General features: G+C 42.5%; 2 protein-coding genes across 2 annotated transcripts; both read right to left on the bottom strand.

The window, feature by feature from the left end:
* Nucleotides 1-1,828: 1,828 nt before the first annotated feature.
* On the bottom strand, nucleotides 1,829-13,796 carry LOC109748586 (protein CHROMATIN REMODELING 35). Its single transcript, XM_073498029.1, is given in 21 exon segments — nucleotides 1,829-2,702; nucleotides 2,705-2,972; nucleotides 2,974-3,052; nucleotides 3,054-3,195; nucleotides 3,198-3,478; nucleotides 3,526-3,694; nucleotides 3,697-3,892; nucleotides 3,928-4,004; nucleotides 4,007-4,073; nucleotides 4,076-4,217; nucleotides 5,199-5,217; nucleotides 5,741-5,813; nucleotides 6,371-6,409; nucleotides 6,412-6,525; nucleotides 6,767-6,963; nucleotides 6,966-7,032; nucleotides 7,034-7,096; nucleotides 7,398-8,691; nucleotides 9,466-9,535; nucleotides 13,029-13,099; nucleotides 13,714-13,796. Coding segments are annotated over 18 exon segments (2,706 nt in total). The 5' UTR covers nucleotides 7,902-8,691; nucleotides 9,466-9,535; nucleotides 13,029-13,099; nucleotides 13,714-13,796; the 3' UTR covers nucleotides 1,829-2,493.
* Nucleotides 13,797-13,837: 41 nt separating this feature from the next.
* LOC123494190 (uncharacterized) lies at nucleotides 13,838-17,389 on the bottom strand. Its single transcript, XM_073498027.1, has 3 exons — nucleotides 16,382-17,389; nucleotides 14,206-14,303; nucleotides 13,838-14,108 (listed from the first exon to the last, which is right to left on the bottom strand). Exons 1-2 carry the CDS (start codon nucleotides 17,030-17,032, stop codon nucleotides 14,280-14,282), a joined length of 675 nt encoding a protein of 224 aa, XP_073354128.1. The 5' UTR covers nucleotides 17,033-17,389; the 3' UTR covers nucleotides 13,838-14,108; nucleotides 14,206-14,279.
* Nucleotides 17,390-20,800: the final 3,411 nt, after the last annotated feature.

The following is a 20,800-nucleotide window of genomic DNA, read 5'->3' as shown; positions in this document are numbered from 1 at the left end:
TCTTCCCCTCATGGGACGTTGTACTGAACTCCTCTTGTTTTCATTGAAATGAAACACAAAAACTTTTTACGTTTTCTCGAAGAAAGAGCTTTATGAAAGTCCAGCTTTAAAACAATGGTTGGGATTTTCCTTTCGAAGCAAGATTGAACGATATCAACGACATGGAGGAAATTATCAGCTATTCCTCTACCCCTGATAAAACCTGTTTGGCCTTGGTGAATAAGATCAAGCATGAAACCCTGCGCTCTGTTAGCTAAGCATTTGGACGCAATCTTGACCGCACAGTTCTGGAGGGAGACCGGTCTATAGTTCTCAGGTTGGTTAGCAACCTAGCACCCAACTTTTTAGGCAGCAGCACAAATATATGCTTTGTTGATGTGCCCGCAAGTCGGCCGAACAATTATGAAAATCACTTAGAAGATTATTAAGCAAGTCTTCCTTGACTAGGTTGAATGCACGAACAGAGCCGTCCTGGCCGGGACTAACATTGTCATTCATACCCCAGAGAGAAAGTTCGATCTCGTCCATCGTGAAAGGTCTCACGATGTCCCTGGCTTGCGAAACAGAGAGCGAGGAGCCGGTCATCAGGTTAGCTAGATCGAAGGAGAACGTGACGGAGTGGTAGTCCCAACTAGGTTCTTGTAAAAGTCCAAAATGATGCGCTCTTTGTCCAAGTGAGAGGTGAAGGACGAGCCAGCCACTACTAGAGATTTAATTTGGTTTTTAATGTATCGAACCAACACGCAAACGTGCAAATAAGCAGAATTTTCATCCCCCAGAACGTAGTCTCTAATCTTAGCCCTTTGCCTCCAGTATGCCACCAATTCAGCGTTAAGGCGATGGAGAGCAAGTTTCACAGCCATCCTAAGCTGAAGCTCAAGAACAGAAAGCAAACAAGATTCCTCGAGCTTGTCCAGGAGATTGATGGTCGTATGGCAATTCTTGGCCAGGATGGAAGGGAGACGATAGTTGGCCGACCATTTTTCAGCCACATCATGAGTGCGCCTGAGGCACAAGGCAAGCATACCTACCGAACCCCTCAAGCACTGCTGCGAACTGACGCTAGCCCAATTTGTAGCAACCTGATTCCGGAAACTAGAGTTTGCAAGAAGAGCGTTGTTAAGATGAAAAATCGCAGGTTTCGGGATTTGAGTAGCGGCAGCAAGTTGGATGGGAACATGGTCAGACGTGGATCAGTAGAGGAGGTCAGAGAGCTATCTGGGAATTTTTGAACCCAGGCAATGTTAACTAACGCACGATCAAGTCTCACTAAAGTGGGCACGTCCTGTTGGTTAGACCACGTAAACAGCCGATCAAGAAGAGGGAGGTCTTGCATCTGCATTGTCTGAATAGCATCAGAAAAAAGGAGAACCTCATTCGAGTTGAAGTTAGCAGTTGATTTGTCGGCGGGGCACAGAATCAGATTGAAGTCTCCTATTATAGCCCATGGGCCGGAAATTGTCAAAGAGAGGTCGTTGAGCGAGTATTTGTCATGTATGTCAAACAAATAACCTGCAAAAAGAAGCATCATATTTTGTTTGAAGCCTACAACCGAACAAGTATCAACTTCATGCTATACACTGACATATTTGAAAATATGTACTATAGTACGATAGTGAGTCACATATTCTCTCCATCCCAAAATAAGTTTCCGGCCCATGGGCTATAACCTATTGGAAGTGAAACATAGCAGAAAAGAACATGGCAAATGGATGTATTGTGCATGCAGATCCTAGAATGTTAACTCTAGCTCAGTAAGAACATGAAAGTTGTGGAACCAAATATTGAAACAATCAACAAGGATTGACAACTACCATAAGAAATTACATAAGAGTCACAATTTCGGCACCCAATGATATTAATGCAAAGGATGTGCAAATGACACTTCAAAAGATTTAGTGACATTAGTATTAAGTAGGATACTAGAATGTAAGAGACACAACTTAGGCTGACAAAAATGTTATATTCACTTTGCAGAGACTTCATAGCAGAAAAACGCTGGGGCAGGAGTTTCTACGACAACATAAGCTATTACGTGTCTACTATTATATCCTCTTTGACCAGCCTTACTTCACAGAACCCAGTAAAAGGGCAAAATATATGTAGAGAAGCAAGAGTCAAGGAGCTGAAGCACTAAATGGTGAAAACAAAAACAGAAAAGAAAAGATTAAGACATAGATGGGTAAGAACATGTAAATAAACATAAAATATAGTTCAGTTATGAACAAAATGACAAATAAACTCAAAACAATAATAGCAAGAGAATCATATGCATAAAAGGATACGTGCAAGGATGTAGACTTTTAACATGTAGAGTGTTTGATGCATCTGGAGGAAGAGAAGGCCCCTAAGAACCAATAAAAGGTATCTGCAAAGAGGTACCAAGTCAAGTCTTTCTTTTGGTTCTAGAGGAGCCTTACTTGACAACAATGACAACCTGGAACGATCGGAAAGCCATATATACATGGTATATGTACAATATCCAGCCTGCCTTCAACTTGCATACAAAGCCTTGATGCCCGGGCACATCCTCCTGTTGTCCAGCAGCTCATCCCCATAGTCGTCGATATCGACTTCGTTCAGCTGGAAGTCCTCCGACTTGCAGTGCTGCTCGCTCCATTCAAACCACAGCTTTGGTATCACCTCCTTCTTCAATGCAGTTTCATAGGTGTTCTCCTCCAGAGAATCAGCTGCTATGAGCCAACACTTTCTTCTACTGGCTGACGGGTAACATAGGGGTTCAAAACATCTAGAATGACGACTCTTGATGCGCCGACCAGGGAGATGCCCTCCCCACATGCCTTGGTAGAGCCAAACAGGACTTTTGCATCAATAGAGTTGTCAAACTGATCCATTGTCAGTTGTCTATCTTCTGAAGTAGATTTATTATCACCACGGGTCACAAAGAACTCCTTTCCTACTTGCCAGCCCCTTGTCTTAACCAATAGCCTTTCCAAAAAATTCATGCGAAGTAATGTACTGACTAAATGCAATGACCTTCTCTCTCGCAGATTCCGCAAGTGCCAGGATATTGGTGAAAAATCTGGCCTTCACCGTCGGCCACGTTGATAGACCGGACCAGACTATCAACAGTTACACCTGTCAAGCTGGAAGCCCTATCTCCAGCATCAACTTCTAATATTTCTGACAGGCATGGATGCATGTACAGGGCAGTTCCTACTGCGTTTTTTTTTACTTCTCATAGGCTTCCAACTTATGAACGATTTATTTCTGCTTGGGGCTGAGTTTCAAGAAGACACCGAAGTCTACTAGGCCAGGTAGTTCATCCAAGATATCACCCGTGTAGTAGTGAAGCAAATCTTTTGATAGTTCTCTAAGACTTCTAATGACATGTGCTTTTCTCGTGAAGTTATCATCATGCAGTAGGGTCTCTTCTACTGACTCGGTGAATTTATCAGAGACCCCTTTTGAAATCCTGTGACCTGATATTGATACTTATCAACGATAGGATGAGATGCTACTATCTTGAGAAACTTTGGGCGTACAAGATTCAAGATGTTGAACACTTCTGCGACGTGATTCTGGGAAAGTATAGGATGAGATGCTACTATCTTGAGAAACTCTGGGCGTACAAGGTTCAAGATGTTGAACACTTCTACGACGTGATTCTGGGAAAGTGTAAGGACCACATTACGTGGAGTATGTACTCTGCACAGTGATTCTAGCACATCGTCGACTCATTCCTAGGTGTATGGCCCTCATCCATTATAAGTAGGTTAGAGACCATAAGCAACATGTCCCAGCATGCAGCTGCGACGGTGACACCCCCATCACTATTAATGATCCAAGAGAACTGAGTGTATCCAACCAAGAGGATACTCCTATTGGTTTGCCAAGCGTTAAGGATTTCCAACTGATCTGCTCTGTCACCCTTGACAGAGCACAAATCATACAGTGGTATGTGACAGAGCACAAATCATACAGAGGTATGTCCTCCACTTGCCACCGTTGAAATTCCCGTTTCCATGTACCTAATATGCCTTAGGGAGTACAACGAGAGGCCTTCCAGAGGGATACTTTGCCAAGAAGCTCTGAATAAAACTAATCAGCATATAAATGTTTTCCCCGAACTAGGGGCATGAGCTAGAATGCAACCTCCTGGTTTGTCAGATACTATATTCTTAACCAGAAAGTGGAAACCTGCCAACTGATGTGGTCTCATTTGCTTTTCATGTCTTGGATGAATAGGGAATGAACTGCATACAACGCATCATGATCAACAGCAGTTACACATACCAAATACTGATTTGGGATTGATAAGATTTCTGTAAACACCACCCACTCTGGCTTGCTGCCATAATTGAGCAATGAGCATGAGGGATGAAGGTTCACAGCCTGATCTGTCGAAATCACCTGGTAACCAAACTTTTCATGTCCTAAAAACATAGCAAGATTGCCTGTAAGAGATGATAGAATAATTCTCTTTAGCAACTTATCATGCATAGAGAGAACCTCAGGATTCCAACACCAATAACTTGGGACAATAATGTTGAGTTCATGCTTTAGACAATTTTCAAGCTCTGATATAGTTTCCTGGCACTTCCTCATGGTCTTGGCGTTGATGCTGTTCTGCCAGCACCACATATTCCTGTTTCCATTCCCATCCTCCCATTTTTTATAAACAGCGAGTAAAGTGAAGAGATCTCCATCTTGGTGACACAATCGGACCTTCTGAAGGTCAGCTTTATATTTCTCCTCATTAGTGCCCACTCTACAAAATATGCTGCTAGAATTTGCCATAACAGCAGCTAGAATTACACCTTCCTTCCTCAAACCAGAATCAAAGCAATCAAGCATAATTTTGCCAAGCCTTGGCTCAATTCCCAATTTAACCAGGTAGCGTCCAGTATCAGTCAGCTCAAACAAATTACATTTACATTTGACAGCACCCAATTGTTCAAGGTTCTTCAAAGCCATATTGATTGCTTCTGGATTTGGGGCATCAACAAACTCAAAATTCTGTGCATCCCTAACACCCAAAGCAAGTAGTCTCAGAACAGCAGTGCCAAGATGAACTTTCCGGATTTCAGGTTCTTGATGTACTTCCATCATTCTGAAGTGAGATTCAGAGTAAAGCCTGTAACACTTCCCTGCTCCTGTTCGACCGGCCCAGCCAGCACGTTGATTAGCGGAACTTTGGGAAATCCAATTTACTTTCAGCACATTGAGACCACTACTAGGCACAAATCTGCTCTCCTTGGCCAGTCCAGGATCAACAACATACTTCACTTCTTTGATGGTCAGTGACGTTTCAGCCATATTCGTGCAGAAGATAACTTTTCTCTTACCGGGATATCTGTTGAAAACACGACTCTGTTCTACATGGGAAAGCTTTCCATGCATAGGAAGTACCACAGCACTTGCATCGCTGAAGTTTTCACAGGCCCACTCAACTTCCAGTAGAGATGTCAAAAAAGCAAGTATGGCACCCTCTTCTTCATTCTTGTGAATCACCCTTACCACCCTTACAACATCATTGACATAAGAAGCAGTAGCGCAAGCATCATTCCGAGAGTTTGGTACAATGTTGAAGGAAGCATCCACTGATACATCTGGGATATATTTAATTTCAACAGGAAAATTTCGCCCTTTAACATGGAATGTTTGACAGCCATAAAAATATTCAGCTAGTCTATTAGCATCAGCAGTGGCAGACATTATAATGAGTCGCAAATCCACCCTATCAAGCAATGCCTAACGCATTGAGTTCTTCAGCGACTCACATCAGCAGTGACAATCTCATCAGAATCCTTTGAACGCTTTTCAGAGAAATATGATCTTGACCTTGATGCCTGACATGAGGTAAACATAATGTCAATTGATTGTTCCAATCATACATTTAAACTTCAGTTCATTCCAAAGTTTATATTATGCCATCATTACATTTCTGAAAAATTATAATGCATAACAGTAGATACCGAATATCAGAAAATAACAACTACATGTGCTATACTAGAAAAGTTTATTCATGCTGGAAATACAGGAATAACCAAAATAACAACCCACGAGGTCCGTCAGGCTCTGCGGCATGAGCAAATGTGTCAATTTTGTCGGATAAGATGGCATGAACTAATTCTCAGGTATGATTGGCATATTGTGCCCCTTTAGGCACTTGGCTCTTATAAAAACAGATTTTGTTCAAACAACGTAATAGTGTAATACAAAATAAAAAATGTATTTCAAAGCAGTTTCAGCACACCAAATGGGAATCCCACACGTGCCTGTGGGCCACTTTGCTGTTGCTAAAAAGGATATTTGGTAAGAACTTCCAAAAATTAAAACTACATATGTTGCTAAACGGCCTCAGAGTTACAGAAGCATCATCACATATCTTAAACAAATAACATACCTTTCTCCACTGATAATCAATGATTGTGTCAGCCCTTCTCTCACAATCATACCGCAGACACGGCATACATGGCCCAGATCTTCATGAATCTGCATTTCATGATTGCAGACGTTGTTCACCTCTTTCTCATTGGCTGCCTCTTCAAGTGTGTCGAGCTGGCCAATAAATATAACTAAATCACTATGGCAAACAACATAAATCCAAATAAACAATTTAATGAAGATAAAGTTTGCAGATTTCTCTTATTGAGCTGAGCTCATCTATTCTCAAACTTTACAAGTTGAATCAATTTGCAGACAAAGCACGAAATTATAAGCACAACTATAAAATTACAAAATGATATGTTTGAAAATGCTGCAGCAACAAAAGTCATTAGTCTGTGATTATAATTTGGACCTTAGAGCTTTCAATTGCCACTGAGTACTCATTGCAAAAATCTTCAGGACCATCACTTTCCTTTTCTTGTATATGTTCTTCCTCCATAGGCTCATCTTCCCCCATAGGCACATCTTCCTCCATAGGCTCGTCTTACCCCAGAGGATTGTAAGGTTCTGAGGGCAAATCAAATACTGCTGGATTTGCTTCATTTTTTCTTTTTCTTTTCTTGGCACAATTTCAACATCCCCATCTACTTGGGAGCTTGGATCAACTTTTCGTTTTTTTTCTCTCCTTAGGAAGTGGAGGGGAAACTTGTGTTTCTGCTATTTTCTCATTATGGGTAGCAACCTACATTGAGCAGGAAGAGTTACGGCTGGAAGATGAAAAATTTCAGCTTTGAATTGGAATAGATTCAGCAAATATCAAACAATTATCCATTATTTTCAGTACAAGAGAAAGGGGTACTTGTGAACTAAGATGCATCAAATACATACGGATGAACATTAAAAAAATTGAAAACAAAGATAACAGTATCGCAGTGCCCTTCAGAGATACTGATGAGGCAGTGCAAAGTTGATGCTACTAGTTTGTCATTACAAACATGTAGAACAAAATCGACAATAAAAAATTGCAAGTGAAAAGTACATACAGCCAGATCATGGATACATTCCTCAGGTCTTTTCTGCAATATAACTCTCTCAAACAGAAATGCTGATGGTTGATAGCTGGCCGAAGGATACTGATTCATTAAAGTTGCACTTGGACTATATGGAACAATTTCACTGTTTTGGTCTCTATCATGCATTGTCTCATTTACTTCATCAGTTCCTTCGATTACCACTCTCATGAGAGCACCAGCCTGTTCTGATGGTATCAGCTGTTTATTTTTCTCAGGCGTCAGTTGTTTGTGTGCTCCTGTGCTTTCATCATCATCATCCGAATCAAGAACTATTATGTCACTCTTTTTCTATTCTCTTTGCTCGATAGAATTGTGTGCTCTTTGCTCGATTGAAGTAGCACTTCTGCTGATGTTGCATATAAGCCCCATGCAAGGTGGACAAGAAAAATGTGGGATGCATACAAGGCAATCATAAGTAGAAGCACAGACAGTTACATGTGGAGAACTATAATGATCATAAAATGCAGCGGCCATTATGTAGTAGTCAACCCACTAATTGTTCAACACAAGCATAGTAATTGATGAAAAAATAGGCACCTTATTCATCAATTCTTTCTCCTAGGTTTACTAGGCATCCTTATTTTTGGCATTGAGCTCTGTATTTCACCTGGTATAATCCAATTCAAGTAGTAATGAAACTTTATGCATAAAGCTAGTAGCTACTAGAGATACACTAGAAATATCACCTACAGTAAATTCAGTCCAAATTCAAATACTGTTCTTTGCTTCTAATCATGCACAGAATACCCAGAAAAGGAGTCTCTAAAGAAAAGAAAAACACAAAGGTGACGTGAGTGTAAAGGGCAGTGGAAATACTTCAACTGGGCAAACTATATTCACACTAGCATTTCAAAGAGCAAAGTTGCTTCAATATCTACAAACATACAAGCTTGCAAACAACAATGTACTAGCAGGAAACAGATCACCACAATAACACCTATGACCGTATCCAGCATAGCAAAGAACAATACTCATGAAACAACCAGAAAGTGGAAACCTGCCAACTGATGTGGTCTCATTTGCTTTTTATGTCTTGGATGAATAGCAATGTCTAACACAATAAGTTCTTCAGCGACTCTTAACATCACCAACGACAATATCGTCAGAATCCTTTCAACGCATTTCACAGAAATATGATCTTGACCTTGATGCCTGACATGAGGTAAACTCAATTCCAATGATACATTTAAATTTCATGAATGCCATGAAAAACATTGAAAATACTGATAAGCCAAAGTTCCATATTTGCTCCTAAGCCCATGTCCTGCGCAATATTGCCAGGCCACATCATCTATCTATTTATACTAAAAGTACAACATGGTAGAGATAGAAAAGTAGACTATAAATTCTCACAAAAAGGCAAAACATCCAACCATTGGTTGAACAGACCAGCTTATTGATCAAATTTTTGCACAAACTATTCCGTTTCAAAAACAAAAAATGTTTGAGCACAAACTGCATGAACCACATCCTACCATTGTTTATCCTCGCATACCTGTCATTTTTATAATGCATGGCAACAATGCATCTAAAAAAAGTGGTGCTTCCACTTTTGGAATAGCAGGAAACAATAATCTACCATGCTTCTGTTCTAGATTCTCGTTAACAAATCCGAACATGTATTAGTCTACAAAATAATATCTCAAATATCCCTGTTAAGCTAGAAAACAACCACAGAATTGACTATTAAGCTTCCCACAAAAAATATTTGAAGATAGGGCTATACTGCTACTGTAGCCCTATGTTTTTTGTAGACTTAACAGAAAGCCAGGCGTACACAAAGCCAACAAACAGACAATTGCATAAGCAACAACCATAAGCATCAACAAAATCTATTGTATTGACTACTAACATAAGCATCAACAAAATCTGATACGATTCCATTTATCTATGCTAAAATACCACATCTATTACTGTTGTCCCTTACACTTTTATATGAATCTCAAGGAACAAAACAAACAATTAATCTACATAGGCAGATAAATGAGCAGTAAACAAGCACAAACCAAAGTCATGATGTCAAGATTAATGCACATACCTCAGTGAAACACAAGGGCCTTCATCTTATGGTTTCCCATTAGCATACAGAACTACAAAAGGCAGCAGATCTGCACTCCTCACCGTACACACAGGAGTCAGACCAGGCAGAAGTTAGAATCGCATCACAATATCACATGGTCAAATTTGAGCACAAACATCCTACCAATATTTATCTTGTTTTTTTTAATCTTTTATGCATGGCAACACTACACCTAAAGAAGCAGTGCTTCCACTTTTGGACAAGCATCATACATGAAGTCGTTTATTCTTTACAATTTCTTCGACAAAAAAACAAACTTGAGTTCATCCAAACACACTTAACAGAAGAAAGAAACCCTAGCTGCCAACAAGAGCAATCTCCTCTCCCCTCAGCCTCCAACCGACGATCCGTCGCTGCGGCGCGGAGGGGAGAGGATTCTCTTTCCCGTCCTTTGTGCACTAGGTTTTGGTCTCACAGCGCCATCGCTCCTACCCTGATGGCGGTGTCATCTCGAATACCCCGTCTCGGTGATGCCTGTTGCGGCGTTGTTGAGGTGCCTGGAAGTTTTCCTCCCCATTTTTCTTTATGGACGATGGGCTGGTTATTTGTGTTGTCTTTTAGCATGGCTCCATGTGCATCATCAAGGCACATCGCGTTCTTTACCAACCTCCTCTCTCAAGCATTTGCAAGCAAGAACGCTGACTTAGTCTGACAATGCTAGCCTCCATGGCATGTTGACACTGGTCTATTTAGGGTCGCCCAGCCCTTCTCTTGAGCCAGAGATATAACTAAATGTGTCGCCATGCAATTATATGCAGGCTAAAGAAGGGAAGCATTGGACTATCCGAACTACATGTCAACATGGTCCTTAGATGCAGAAAGATTGTTTTGATTTGATCCAGAAATTCCATACAAAAGGGTCCTAGTTCTATGTAGTCAAATCTGAATGGCAAAACAAACAACACTTTACTGGCTGTACCAACTGCCAAGATAGCATACAAGTACTAATGAGGGTCCTATTGTTTACCATTGTAAATTAAAGGATATACACACTAAATCTGCAGGTCTTCAAAGCTACTATGTTTAACTGTGGACAGCCATTGGCCTTTATACAAAGTCTCCAGCATGATGTCTTGTTCATACAAAATAAATAGATTGCCAAACAATGTTCAGTTTATGTTGAAATAAGCGCATGACATGACCAGAGTGGAGAATACATTAGAGGCATCCAGATAAGGCATGATGGGAAAATAGCTCGGTGCAGAAAGAATCCAACAGCTAAATTAGAGTGTCTACTATAATGCATTAAGGCATATTCGAATAACCAGAGGATTGCACAAAGAATCGAGGTCAAGAAACTAGGTGAACATCAAAAACCTGCTGCAATTATTACTACTTCAACTGTGAAGTTACACAAGATAAGACTGGGTAGGCTCATTCATGTCAGGCCATTCCTCATAACCTACATTGACTAGCACAGTGATTTTTCTATTAAGCGCCAAGGATTCGAGAGACTGGGGTTGAAAACGTAAGGAGAAGCCATAAAATGGAAAGATCCATTATATGTTACATTAACATTACTTATGGCCAGAGTAGTTGTACAAAATGATTGCCGTGTGAATCTGCGAAACCACACACCAGTGTGATGAGTTAGCAGCTAAACAGCTATATATTATAAGCATTGTATCCTATGCATAGAGGAACAGTATCTTAAACGTATCTGAGCAGAAATAGACTCCCAAAAACATATTACAGTGCACGCAAATAAAACAAGCATTTCATGGATACATTGAGGGACATTGCCATAAATGCCAAGGAAAATACACTAATATAATCACAATGGTAAACTGACAGGGAAAATGTAGGGATGATATGGCAATGACTTGAATCAAACATACCGGTCTTTGTGTAGACAAACCAAACATCCATTTAACTACTATGTCATGCAATCTAATCCAATCCAATTCAAATTCATGGATAAATTTGAAAAACATTGCAAGGTCAAATTGGTGGGCAAATAGGTTCCTGATTTTAGGGTCATGGCCAAATAATTTCCTCTGAACTAACACACACCCAACATTTCTGCTTGAGTTGCACATTTGTATGGAGCAGTCGCAGTGTCGCACCATCTGAGATTAATTTTACAGAGCTAGCATCTCCTACTTTTGTTCTTTCTAGAATAAACATGGAAAGATGCATCATTTTCTTAGAAGAAGAGCCAAAGCGGCTGATACAATGTTTTTCGGCCTACTGTGCTAACCTGCGGGATTAGCAACCAAAATTGGCAATTTTTATTGACAATTACGGTGACAGCTGACAAGAGAAGTATACATAAACTAAGGGACGATTGCGGCTTGCCTCAGCTCCCTAGCGGCTGCTGCTTCACCCGTGGTGCGGGTGCGGCCATGCGCCACGACGCTGCCTGTCACTCCGCCTCCCAACCATCCTCCTACGCGGCGCGCTCTCGCCACCGCTGACCGCGAATACGATACCACGCCGCACCTGCCGCCGCTGCCATCTCCCTCTCCGTCTCCTAGAGGGCCCCTCTGTGTGCGCCCGCCCGACAGACAATAGTGGCTCTCAGTGGGCTTTCCCGACTGGGCATCCATAATGTACATCTAACACAATTAAGAGGCCCACTACCAACCTCAAACACCATCACCATTAAGGCTCATCATCTCGCCATCTTCCTCCTCCGCTCGAATCCTCCCATGCCCCATTCTAAAAAAAAAGACTCCTCGCCATTTCCTCCTTCCTCGCCGGCGGCGCGGTTGGACGGAGAGATCCCCTACTATCTGCCACGGGCGGCGGGTACATGCACCCGCCACCGATGAGGACACGTTACGGCACAACACAACCAAAAAGATCTTCACAATTCCCAAGCACCTACCGGAAATCAGGACGCCCGGCGGGCAGTTCCGCGCATCCCTCCCCTGCCAACGCGAGCCTCGCCCGAAACCGCAAGGAATCCTACCACCCCAACCCCGCACGGCGCCCACGCACAAAGGAACATGGATCGAGAGTCATGGCATATGGTTACTTGGTTGGCCGAAGTGTGATGGACACAATTGTGGCAATTTAGCCAAAAGAGCATGACAGGTGGGCTAGGTGACTAAGTGATTATGGACCGAACAGAGCTTTGCTTATCTTCAAGATAAGCAGCTTAAAGAGCACCAGGCACATGCCATGTCATGGCCCTTGTGTAATCCACAATAAAACTATATTGACGTAATATGCCCACCAAACAGAAACCTTTTACTTTTGTAAAACATTGATGATATGAAACCTTCAGTTCCTCATAACTGTATTGTATGGGCCACACAGATACATGATAAGTTACGGTACAAAATGACAAACTAGAGCACCTCATACAACATTTAACTTAAAAAAAACAATTCCAGTTCTAACATAGGCTCATCATAGTGTATCAGGTAAAGCCTGAGAAACAATTAATCAAGTTGTCCATTCTCACCCATGAGGTAACATAAGCAAGGAAGAATTTGCAAATTGATGGTTTCAGATTGATATATAAGAAACTGAGACCCACAGGATTTATCGCCTAGCACGAGCCATCAGTTTACCTTGGACGGACCAGGAAGGAACTGGAGGTCCAATTTGACTGAGTATCGGTCATGCATGTCAAACAAATAACCTGCAAAAAGAAGCGCCATTGTTTATTTCAAGCCCACAACCAAACAAGTGTCAATTTCGTGCTATAACACTGACATATTTTGGGATAGTGAGACAAACAAAATAAGGGATTATGCTAACTGTAGAAAGTCTGAAATGAATCATCTAGGGAACAAAGTTGATGCACTAAAATACTAAAAAAAAGGAAAAATAGTAGTAGCAATACGAGGCACTTATCTCAATATTCAGGTAAAAGTTATCTGGCAGATGCTGGATATGAAATGAATAAATGCTACACTTATATTTGCAAGATGTGTGATATATAAACAATAGTTAACACGCAACCTACTGGAAGTGAAGCATAGCAGAAAAGAATAGAGCAAAGGAATGTATTCTCTATTCTGCATGCAGATTCTAGCATGTAAACTCTAGCTCAGTAAGAACATGAAAGTTATGCAAACAAACAATGAAACAATCAACAAGGGTTGACAACTGCCATAAGTACTTATGTAAGAGTCACAACTTGGGAACACAACGATATTGATACAAAAGGATGTCCAGACCAAAGCTCAAAAGAATTGGTAACGTAAGTATCAGGTATAGAATTGGTAACACTGACAATGATGTTATATTCACCTTGCAGAGACTTCATGGCAGAGAAGGCTTGGGCAGTTGTTTCAAAGTCAGCATAAGCTATTCCATGTCGACTATTATATCCAGTCTTAACCAGCCTTACTGCACAGAACCCAGTAAAAGGGCGAAATATATCTAGAGAAGCAAGAGTCAAGGAGCTGAAGCCCTAAATGGTGCAAGCTAAAACACAAAAGAAAAGACTGAGACATAGGATTGGTAAGAACATAAACATACAACATAGTTCCCTTATTAATAAAATGACAAATAAACTCAAAATAATAATAGCAAAGGATATGTGCAAGTTCCCGTCTAGTACAGTTGGGTGGGAAACCTTCAACATGTAGGGTGTTTGATGCGTCTGAAGGAAGATGTGGCTAATAAGAACCAACAGAAGGCATCTGTAAAGATGCACCAGGTCAAATAAAATAATCCAGTACTTCACATTTACTGATGAAGCTGCTAGTCTTAATGAGGAACAAGGAATTATTGTGTTACCTCATTGTTTATGTAAGACCCATAAGGCAGTCCCATTGATTCATCAAATCCAGCTATTTCCAGCTCAAAACCAGTCATCCGCGGTCCAAAAGGCATGTCTACAGAAGGGTGTAATAACTAAATTATATGCATGTATATGTTACTGGGAATGAATGAACTTCTACAAGACATTGAGCGACACGTGACTCGTGATTGCTACCAAACAGGGCTAAAGGGGGACGGATCCCTCCCTTAACTGCCCACTGTTAGGTAGAAGTGAGACCACTCCACCAATAAACGCGGATAGCACCCAAGCGGATAGGTAGAAGTGGGACCGCTCCACGAATAAGCATGGATAGCACCCAAGTGGAGTCCCCGTGAGGATTCAAACACAGATGTGTAGGTTGCTTGAAATTATTAATTATTAATTATACCTACCATTTAAAAAGCAAGACCGATAAAAATAAACAGGACAGCATTAACTAAAGTGTGGATCTAACTATATCACATATATCAAGAAATGGACATCTGGAGAGGGGGAAAAGGCAATCTCGCTGTTACGGCGTTACCAATGTGAAAAGGGTTTAAATAAGTTAAAAAAATGACGAGCATGTCAACGTTTCAGTATCGTTTGCTAATGATGACCTCATTTAACATCTATGAGGTTAAAATGGACATATGCACGCTGATTTTTCATAACACGCAATAACAGGACAGCATTAACTAAAGTGTGGATCTAACTATATCACAGATCAAGAAAGAGACATCTGGCGAGGGGGAAAAGGCAATCTCACTATTACAGCATTACCAATGTGAAGAGGGTTTAAATAAGTTAAAAATGACGAGCATATCAACGTTTCAGTATTGTTTGCTAATGATGACCTCATTTGTCATCTATGAGGTTGAAATGGACATATGCACGCTGATTTTTCATAACACGCGTTAACATGAGAGCATTAACTAAAGTGTGGATCTAACTATATCACATATCAAGAAAGGGACGTCTGGAGAGGGGGAAAAGGCAATCTCAACTGTTACGGTGTTACCAATGTGAAAAGGGTTTAAACAAGTTAAAAGATGACGAGCATATCATCTATGAGGTTGAAATGGACATATGCACGCTGATTTTTCATAACAAGCATTAAAGATATTCACACGCATTGATAAATGTAGGGGACTTTTTGAGATGAGAAAAATCTAAGCTGCCAACTGAGGAGATGGTGATTTATGTAACCTATCATGCAGCTCAGCGATGACAACAAATATACAACTAATGCCCAAATGGCAATTAGTCATACTCAATAAAATATTCGAAGGGTACTAATAGGAAAGAGGAACTAGCTTTATTAAACTATTAATTGCTGCGTCAAAAGTAAGGGTGCGACCGTGCTACGACGCAGCAGCATGCAAACCCTAAGCTAGATCGACCAGATTGACATAAGCACTATTGACCAATTCAAGTTTTTAAAGATTTGTAATATATTTGGTCATATGATGTCCATTTCAAAGCTCTTTAGAACAATTGTAGAAATATGTGCTGTCAGTTTTGCGCCAATGTTTTTAACATAGCAAAAGCTGGCAACACTTAATCCACATGTCAAAATGCTACCAACACGATAGAGAGAAAAATCCCAGAACTGTATCCTATAACTATCCTAGGATTTTTCTTCGAAGATTTAACAGAAAAAGTTAGGCTAATGAGACAATAATCTCCCATACTTATGTTCTAAATTATCATTAACAAATTCAAACCTTCAGTCTACAAACCTGATGCAGTGATGCTTTAAAACAGGTACAATCTAACAATCAACAACATCTCGAATATCCATGTTGAACCATAAGAGAAACAACTGCAGCGTTGACCATTAAGCTTCCCAGAAAAAAATCAAAGATATTTCTATAGACATAATCAAAAGCCTAACCGTACATATGGCCAACAAACAGACAATTGTATAAGCTAAAAACATAATAATAATAATAAAGTATTGTATAAACTACAACCATAAGCATCAACAAAAATCTACTCTATAAACTACAACCATAAGCATCAACAAAATCTACTCTATAAACTACAACCATAAGCATCAACAAATCTGATAAGGTTTCATTTCTCTTTGCTAAACTTTTATATGAATCTGCAGGAACAAAACAAAGAATTAATCTAACAGAGGCAGAGCATTGAGCAGTAAGCACAAACCAAAGTAGTCAGGACGGTGACGCTTGAGAGGAGGGGGCCAGCTGGCAAAGGCGGCTGTGCCACCATCTGTACGGCCTGTGGGAGATGCAGCGCCGCCATCGGTGGAGGGCTGGCACGCAACAGCGGCTGGCTCATCATGTATCCGGCATGTGGAGGCTGCTGCACCGTCATTGGTGAAGCGACATCATAGAAGGACGGAGGTGCCTTCATGGATGGAGGACCCCTGGGGAAAGGCAGAGGTGCCATCACAGGTCTGCCTTGTAGGGGCAGGGTCATGACCAGCTCCCGCAGGGGCATCGGCACCACCGTGTTTGCCCCTTGCATCACCGGGGGTCCTTGCAGGGGCGTCGAAGCCATCATGTTCACGCCCTGGACCGTCTTCATCACAGGCGCGCCTTGTGGCGGCGGCGGGGGCGGCAGCACCGTCAAAGACCCTTGCTCGGTTGGGAGGGCCCCAGGAGCGCCATACATCCCCGCCGACGCCGCCGCGCTGGCCTGGTGGACCGGGTTGGCGGCGAGCACGGGAGAGTTGGGGTTGGCCACGGCAGCCTGGTGGAGCGGGTCGGCGGCGAGCAGGGGCGAGTTGGGGGCGGCAACGGAATCCTGGTGGAGCGGGTGTGCGGCGGACGCAGATGGATTGCGGGCGGCCATCTCTGGCGGCTGGTGGCGGAGAGAGCAGGACGTGCCGGATCTACTCGCCGGAGTGGGTTAGGGTTTCGGGGGCCGGCGGCGGGTGAGGTTCGGAGGAGGCGCGGGCTAGGGCTAGGGAAACGAGGCATCCTTATATACGACGGCGCGTGCACCGGGTTGCCGATTGTGGCATCCGGCCGTGGCATCGGGGTCGCCGTTGAGGAAGGAAACGCGGAAACGGCGAGGAGGCGCGGCGCGCGTGCCTGGCGAGTGTGAGCGCGCGGAGGCGGCAGTGCGAATGGGTGCGTGGGTCTCGTGTGCTGGGCCTGGGTGGGTTTCGGGTGCAAACTCGGTGCTCTGTGGGCGATATGAGCCAGGCGGCGCAGGCCCAGAGTGCAGGTCTTCGACTGTCCATGGCACGGAATTGGATACCCAGGGACAGCTACAAATCCACTGTCCAAAAACCCCTCAAAAATAAAAAATTCACTGTCCAAAACCCGCCCACTCGGGTGACGGAGCTCATCGAGAGTGCTACTGCGTCATGGAGGGAGGAACTTGTTCGCTCGGTTTTTCACCCCTTTTGACGCAGAAGCTATACTCAGAATTCCGCTATGCACTAGTAGAATCTCAGACTTTTGGCCGCGGAACAAGGAACATCGAGGCATATTTACAGTCCGCCCGGCCTACCGCATGACCGTGAGAACAAAATTTAACAGAGAAGGATGGCTTGAAGAAAGGTAAGGCTCATCTCACACAACTTGAGAAAGCAGTGAGTGGAATTCGATTTGGAATGTTCAGGTTCCATCGAAACTTCAAGTGTTCATTTGGCGACTAGCACAGCACTCAATTCCATCTGATGAAGTGCTTCGTCGCAGGAACATGGCTACCGCAGGAGCATGATCTCTGTGCGGGGCGCATGATACCTGGCGGCATGTTGTTTTAGCTGTCCCATGTCCCGTTGTACCTGGGCCCTATCTTTGGAGCCAGTGGTCGAACAGTTGAGTATGAACCAAGAGGAGAATGCAGGGCATTGGACAGGGCCATCTCGAGAAATTCGGGGCCCCGGGACGAAAAACAAAATTGGGCCCAAAACTTAAAAAACAGTCATATAACAGAAGAACTAATATAACTCAAGCATACTCTCACTTTATTACACAATTCCAGTATGATTTGTTTTGTATAATATTTAGAAATATACCGAATACTAATGCTAAAAAACAGCAAAGGGATACTAGAGCAATAAGCTCACCTCATGTTCTACCGAAAGTCAGCATTCGTCTAGTATTCCTTGAAATGAAATCTTCAATCATATCCTCATACTTAATCTTCTCCAAGACATCATTTTCAAGTTCTATTGTTGCCAACCAGTGAGTCTTTCTGTTTTACAAACCAAAGAAATTTAATGATTCATTATTCAAACATGAAATTTCCTAATTATTGTGAATAAAAATACAAAGACATGTACAACTGACCAACAACAGACTTAATATCATCTTAGTCGGTTACTCCTAGGGCCTGCTCCTAACCTAGGTCAGGGAGATCGAAATTTGAAATCTACCAAGTACAGGGATAAAGTTAAGTATACCTAATAGATGGGAGCCTGGGCGATCGCCGATGGCGTGGAACCGCAGACGCGGAAGGCAGCAGTGGATGACGTTCCAGGCGAGCGACTAGCACAACCTCGGAAGGCAGCAGCGCACGGCGTCTCGGGCGACTGGCGGAACCGCCGAAGCAGCAGGTAGGTGATTGGCGGAAGGCAGGAAACGGCGCCTGCTGGTTTGGCGCAAGCAGGCGAACCGGCGGCGTGTTAGCGATTGATTTTTTTTTTAGTCCAAGTTAGTGATTGATGAGAACACTCGATAGATACGTGAATAAACAGTTAAGCAGGCCTCGTGGGCTGGCTTTTTCATTGCTGCGTACGTTGCTTAGGCCTTGCCGCTGGATTAAATGTCAAAGTGTGATTATACTACTAATACCCAGTAATTTGGGGGCCCCAAATTTTTGGGGGCCCTGTGCGGTCGCCCACCTTGGCCACCTCCAAAGACAGGCCTGGCATTGGATCTTCACCATGCATGACACTCTTCAGACTAACGATCTTGTTCGGCTTGTGGTCACATTATGTGTGATCTGGGGGGGCTCGAAGGAAAGCTCTACACAAAGGTATATTTCAAAGCGCCCATGCTATCAATGGTTTCATCACATCTTACTTGAAGGAAATTGAAACGTTGGCAAAACCTACCCGAACTGCTTCTACTTGGGTTGCACTAGCTAATAACAGGTGGTTATCCTTTCCAGTAAGCTTTTCGAAAGTGAATGTTGATGCCGCAGTGGGACAGAGTGGAACTCATGGGGCAGTGGTGGCAAACAGCAGGGTCAAAATGGAGTGTTACAAGGAGCCTCGACAATTGTCTTTCGTACTATTTCAGACCCAACTACACTTGAAACTATGGCAGTGAGAGAGGCATTGGCTCTTTCAAAGGATCTTTACAATTAACGCATACATGTGGCCTCCGATTGCAAGATTGTGGTGGATGAAGTCAAGAGTGGAAGTTGTGCACAATATGGTGCAATCATTCGGGAAATCAAAGAACGTGCTACTGTCGTTATTCCATGTAATATAGTCCATGAATTTAGGAGCTCAAACTATAAAGCTCATAGTCTAGCGAAGCATGCATTTACTTTAGGGGTTGGCCGCCATGTTTGGTTAGGTTAGCCCAGTGAATTTCCTTTTGTCCTTGTAAATGTTGTGACAAATTAATAAAGCTTCGCGAGATTGTCTCAAAAAAAGTTAACTTGTCTAAAAGAAGTAGATTTGGCTAAAAAATAGTAAAATTGCCTCAAAAATAGAAAATGTTCTTAAAAATGGGAACATGGTACCCCTCAGCTGATTGAACGTCGGTGGTGGGTTTTTTCTGATGTTGCATGCGTTCGTCCAACACATTACAATTTCATATTTGTTTGCTCCAAGCATAAACGATCTGCTGCGCTAGGTGTCAGCTTCAAATGTTGCATTCATGTTGCAATTTGTTTTTGCGTTGATGCAAGCATTTGGCTTATTTTTCTTGGCAAATTGTTGCAACCAATAGAGATTTGTGAACTTTTGGCTTTTTGGTGAGACCGGATGAAACCTCTCGGTGGGACTAAACAATGATGACCTAAGTACTTTCGCACTTCAGTGTCACCGATTGAAACCACTCGGAAATTTCGATTGAATTTCAATTGGCAAGAGAAGGTTGGCAAGTGCTCTTCGGTGGGATCGAAGGGCCATCTCGATGAGACCGAGACGCTAGAGTTTAGATAGTGGCTATGTCAAGTGTATCTTGGTGGGTCCGGCTATATGTGTTTCAGTGGGACCGAGAATGACTTTAGGATTTAGGACATAGATGAATGTGAGGGTGTGATTGAGGATTTTGAAGCAATATCTCTAAGCAGTTGAGCAGTTATACCATGATCAAAACCTCATCCCCTCTTAATAATATTGGCTTCCCTATAGACTCAATGTGATCTTAGATCACTAAACCATAAAATGTATAGTCTTGAAGTTTTGTCAATATCATTCCTTAGCATTTTGAGGGGTCCGCATCCACATCCCATTGCCATAACTAAATTGAACTTTCCTAAAATATTCTTCGAGTAGGCATTAGTTCAGTGATGTTGTTATGAATTACCAAAATCATCCGGGGATTAGTTGCACTTTCACCTGCGACCCGCGCCGCCGCGCACCACCTCAACGCCGCCATACACACGCACGAGGCACCACATCTGGCCACCTCACGCCTCGCGCCAGAT

This window comes from Aegilops tauschii, chromosome 5, assembly GCF_002575655.3.
Source record: "Aegilops tauschii subsp. strangulata cultivar AL8/78 chromosome 5, Aet v6.0, whole genome shotgun sequence".
NCBI lineage: Eukaryota > Viridiplantae > Streptophyta > Magnoliopsida > Poales > Poaceae > Aegilops > Aegilops tauschii.
This window is presented reverse-complemented; position numbering and strand designations above follow the sequence as displayed.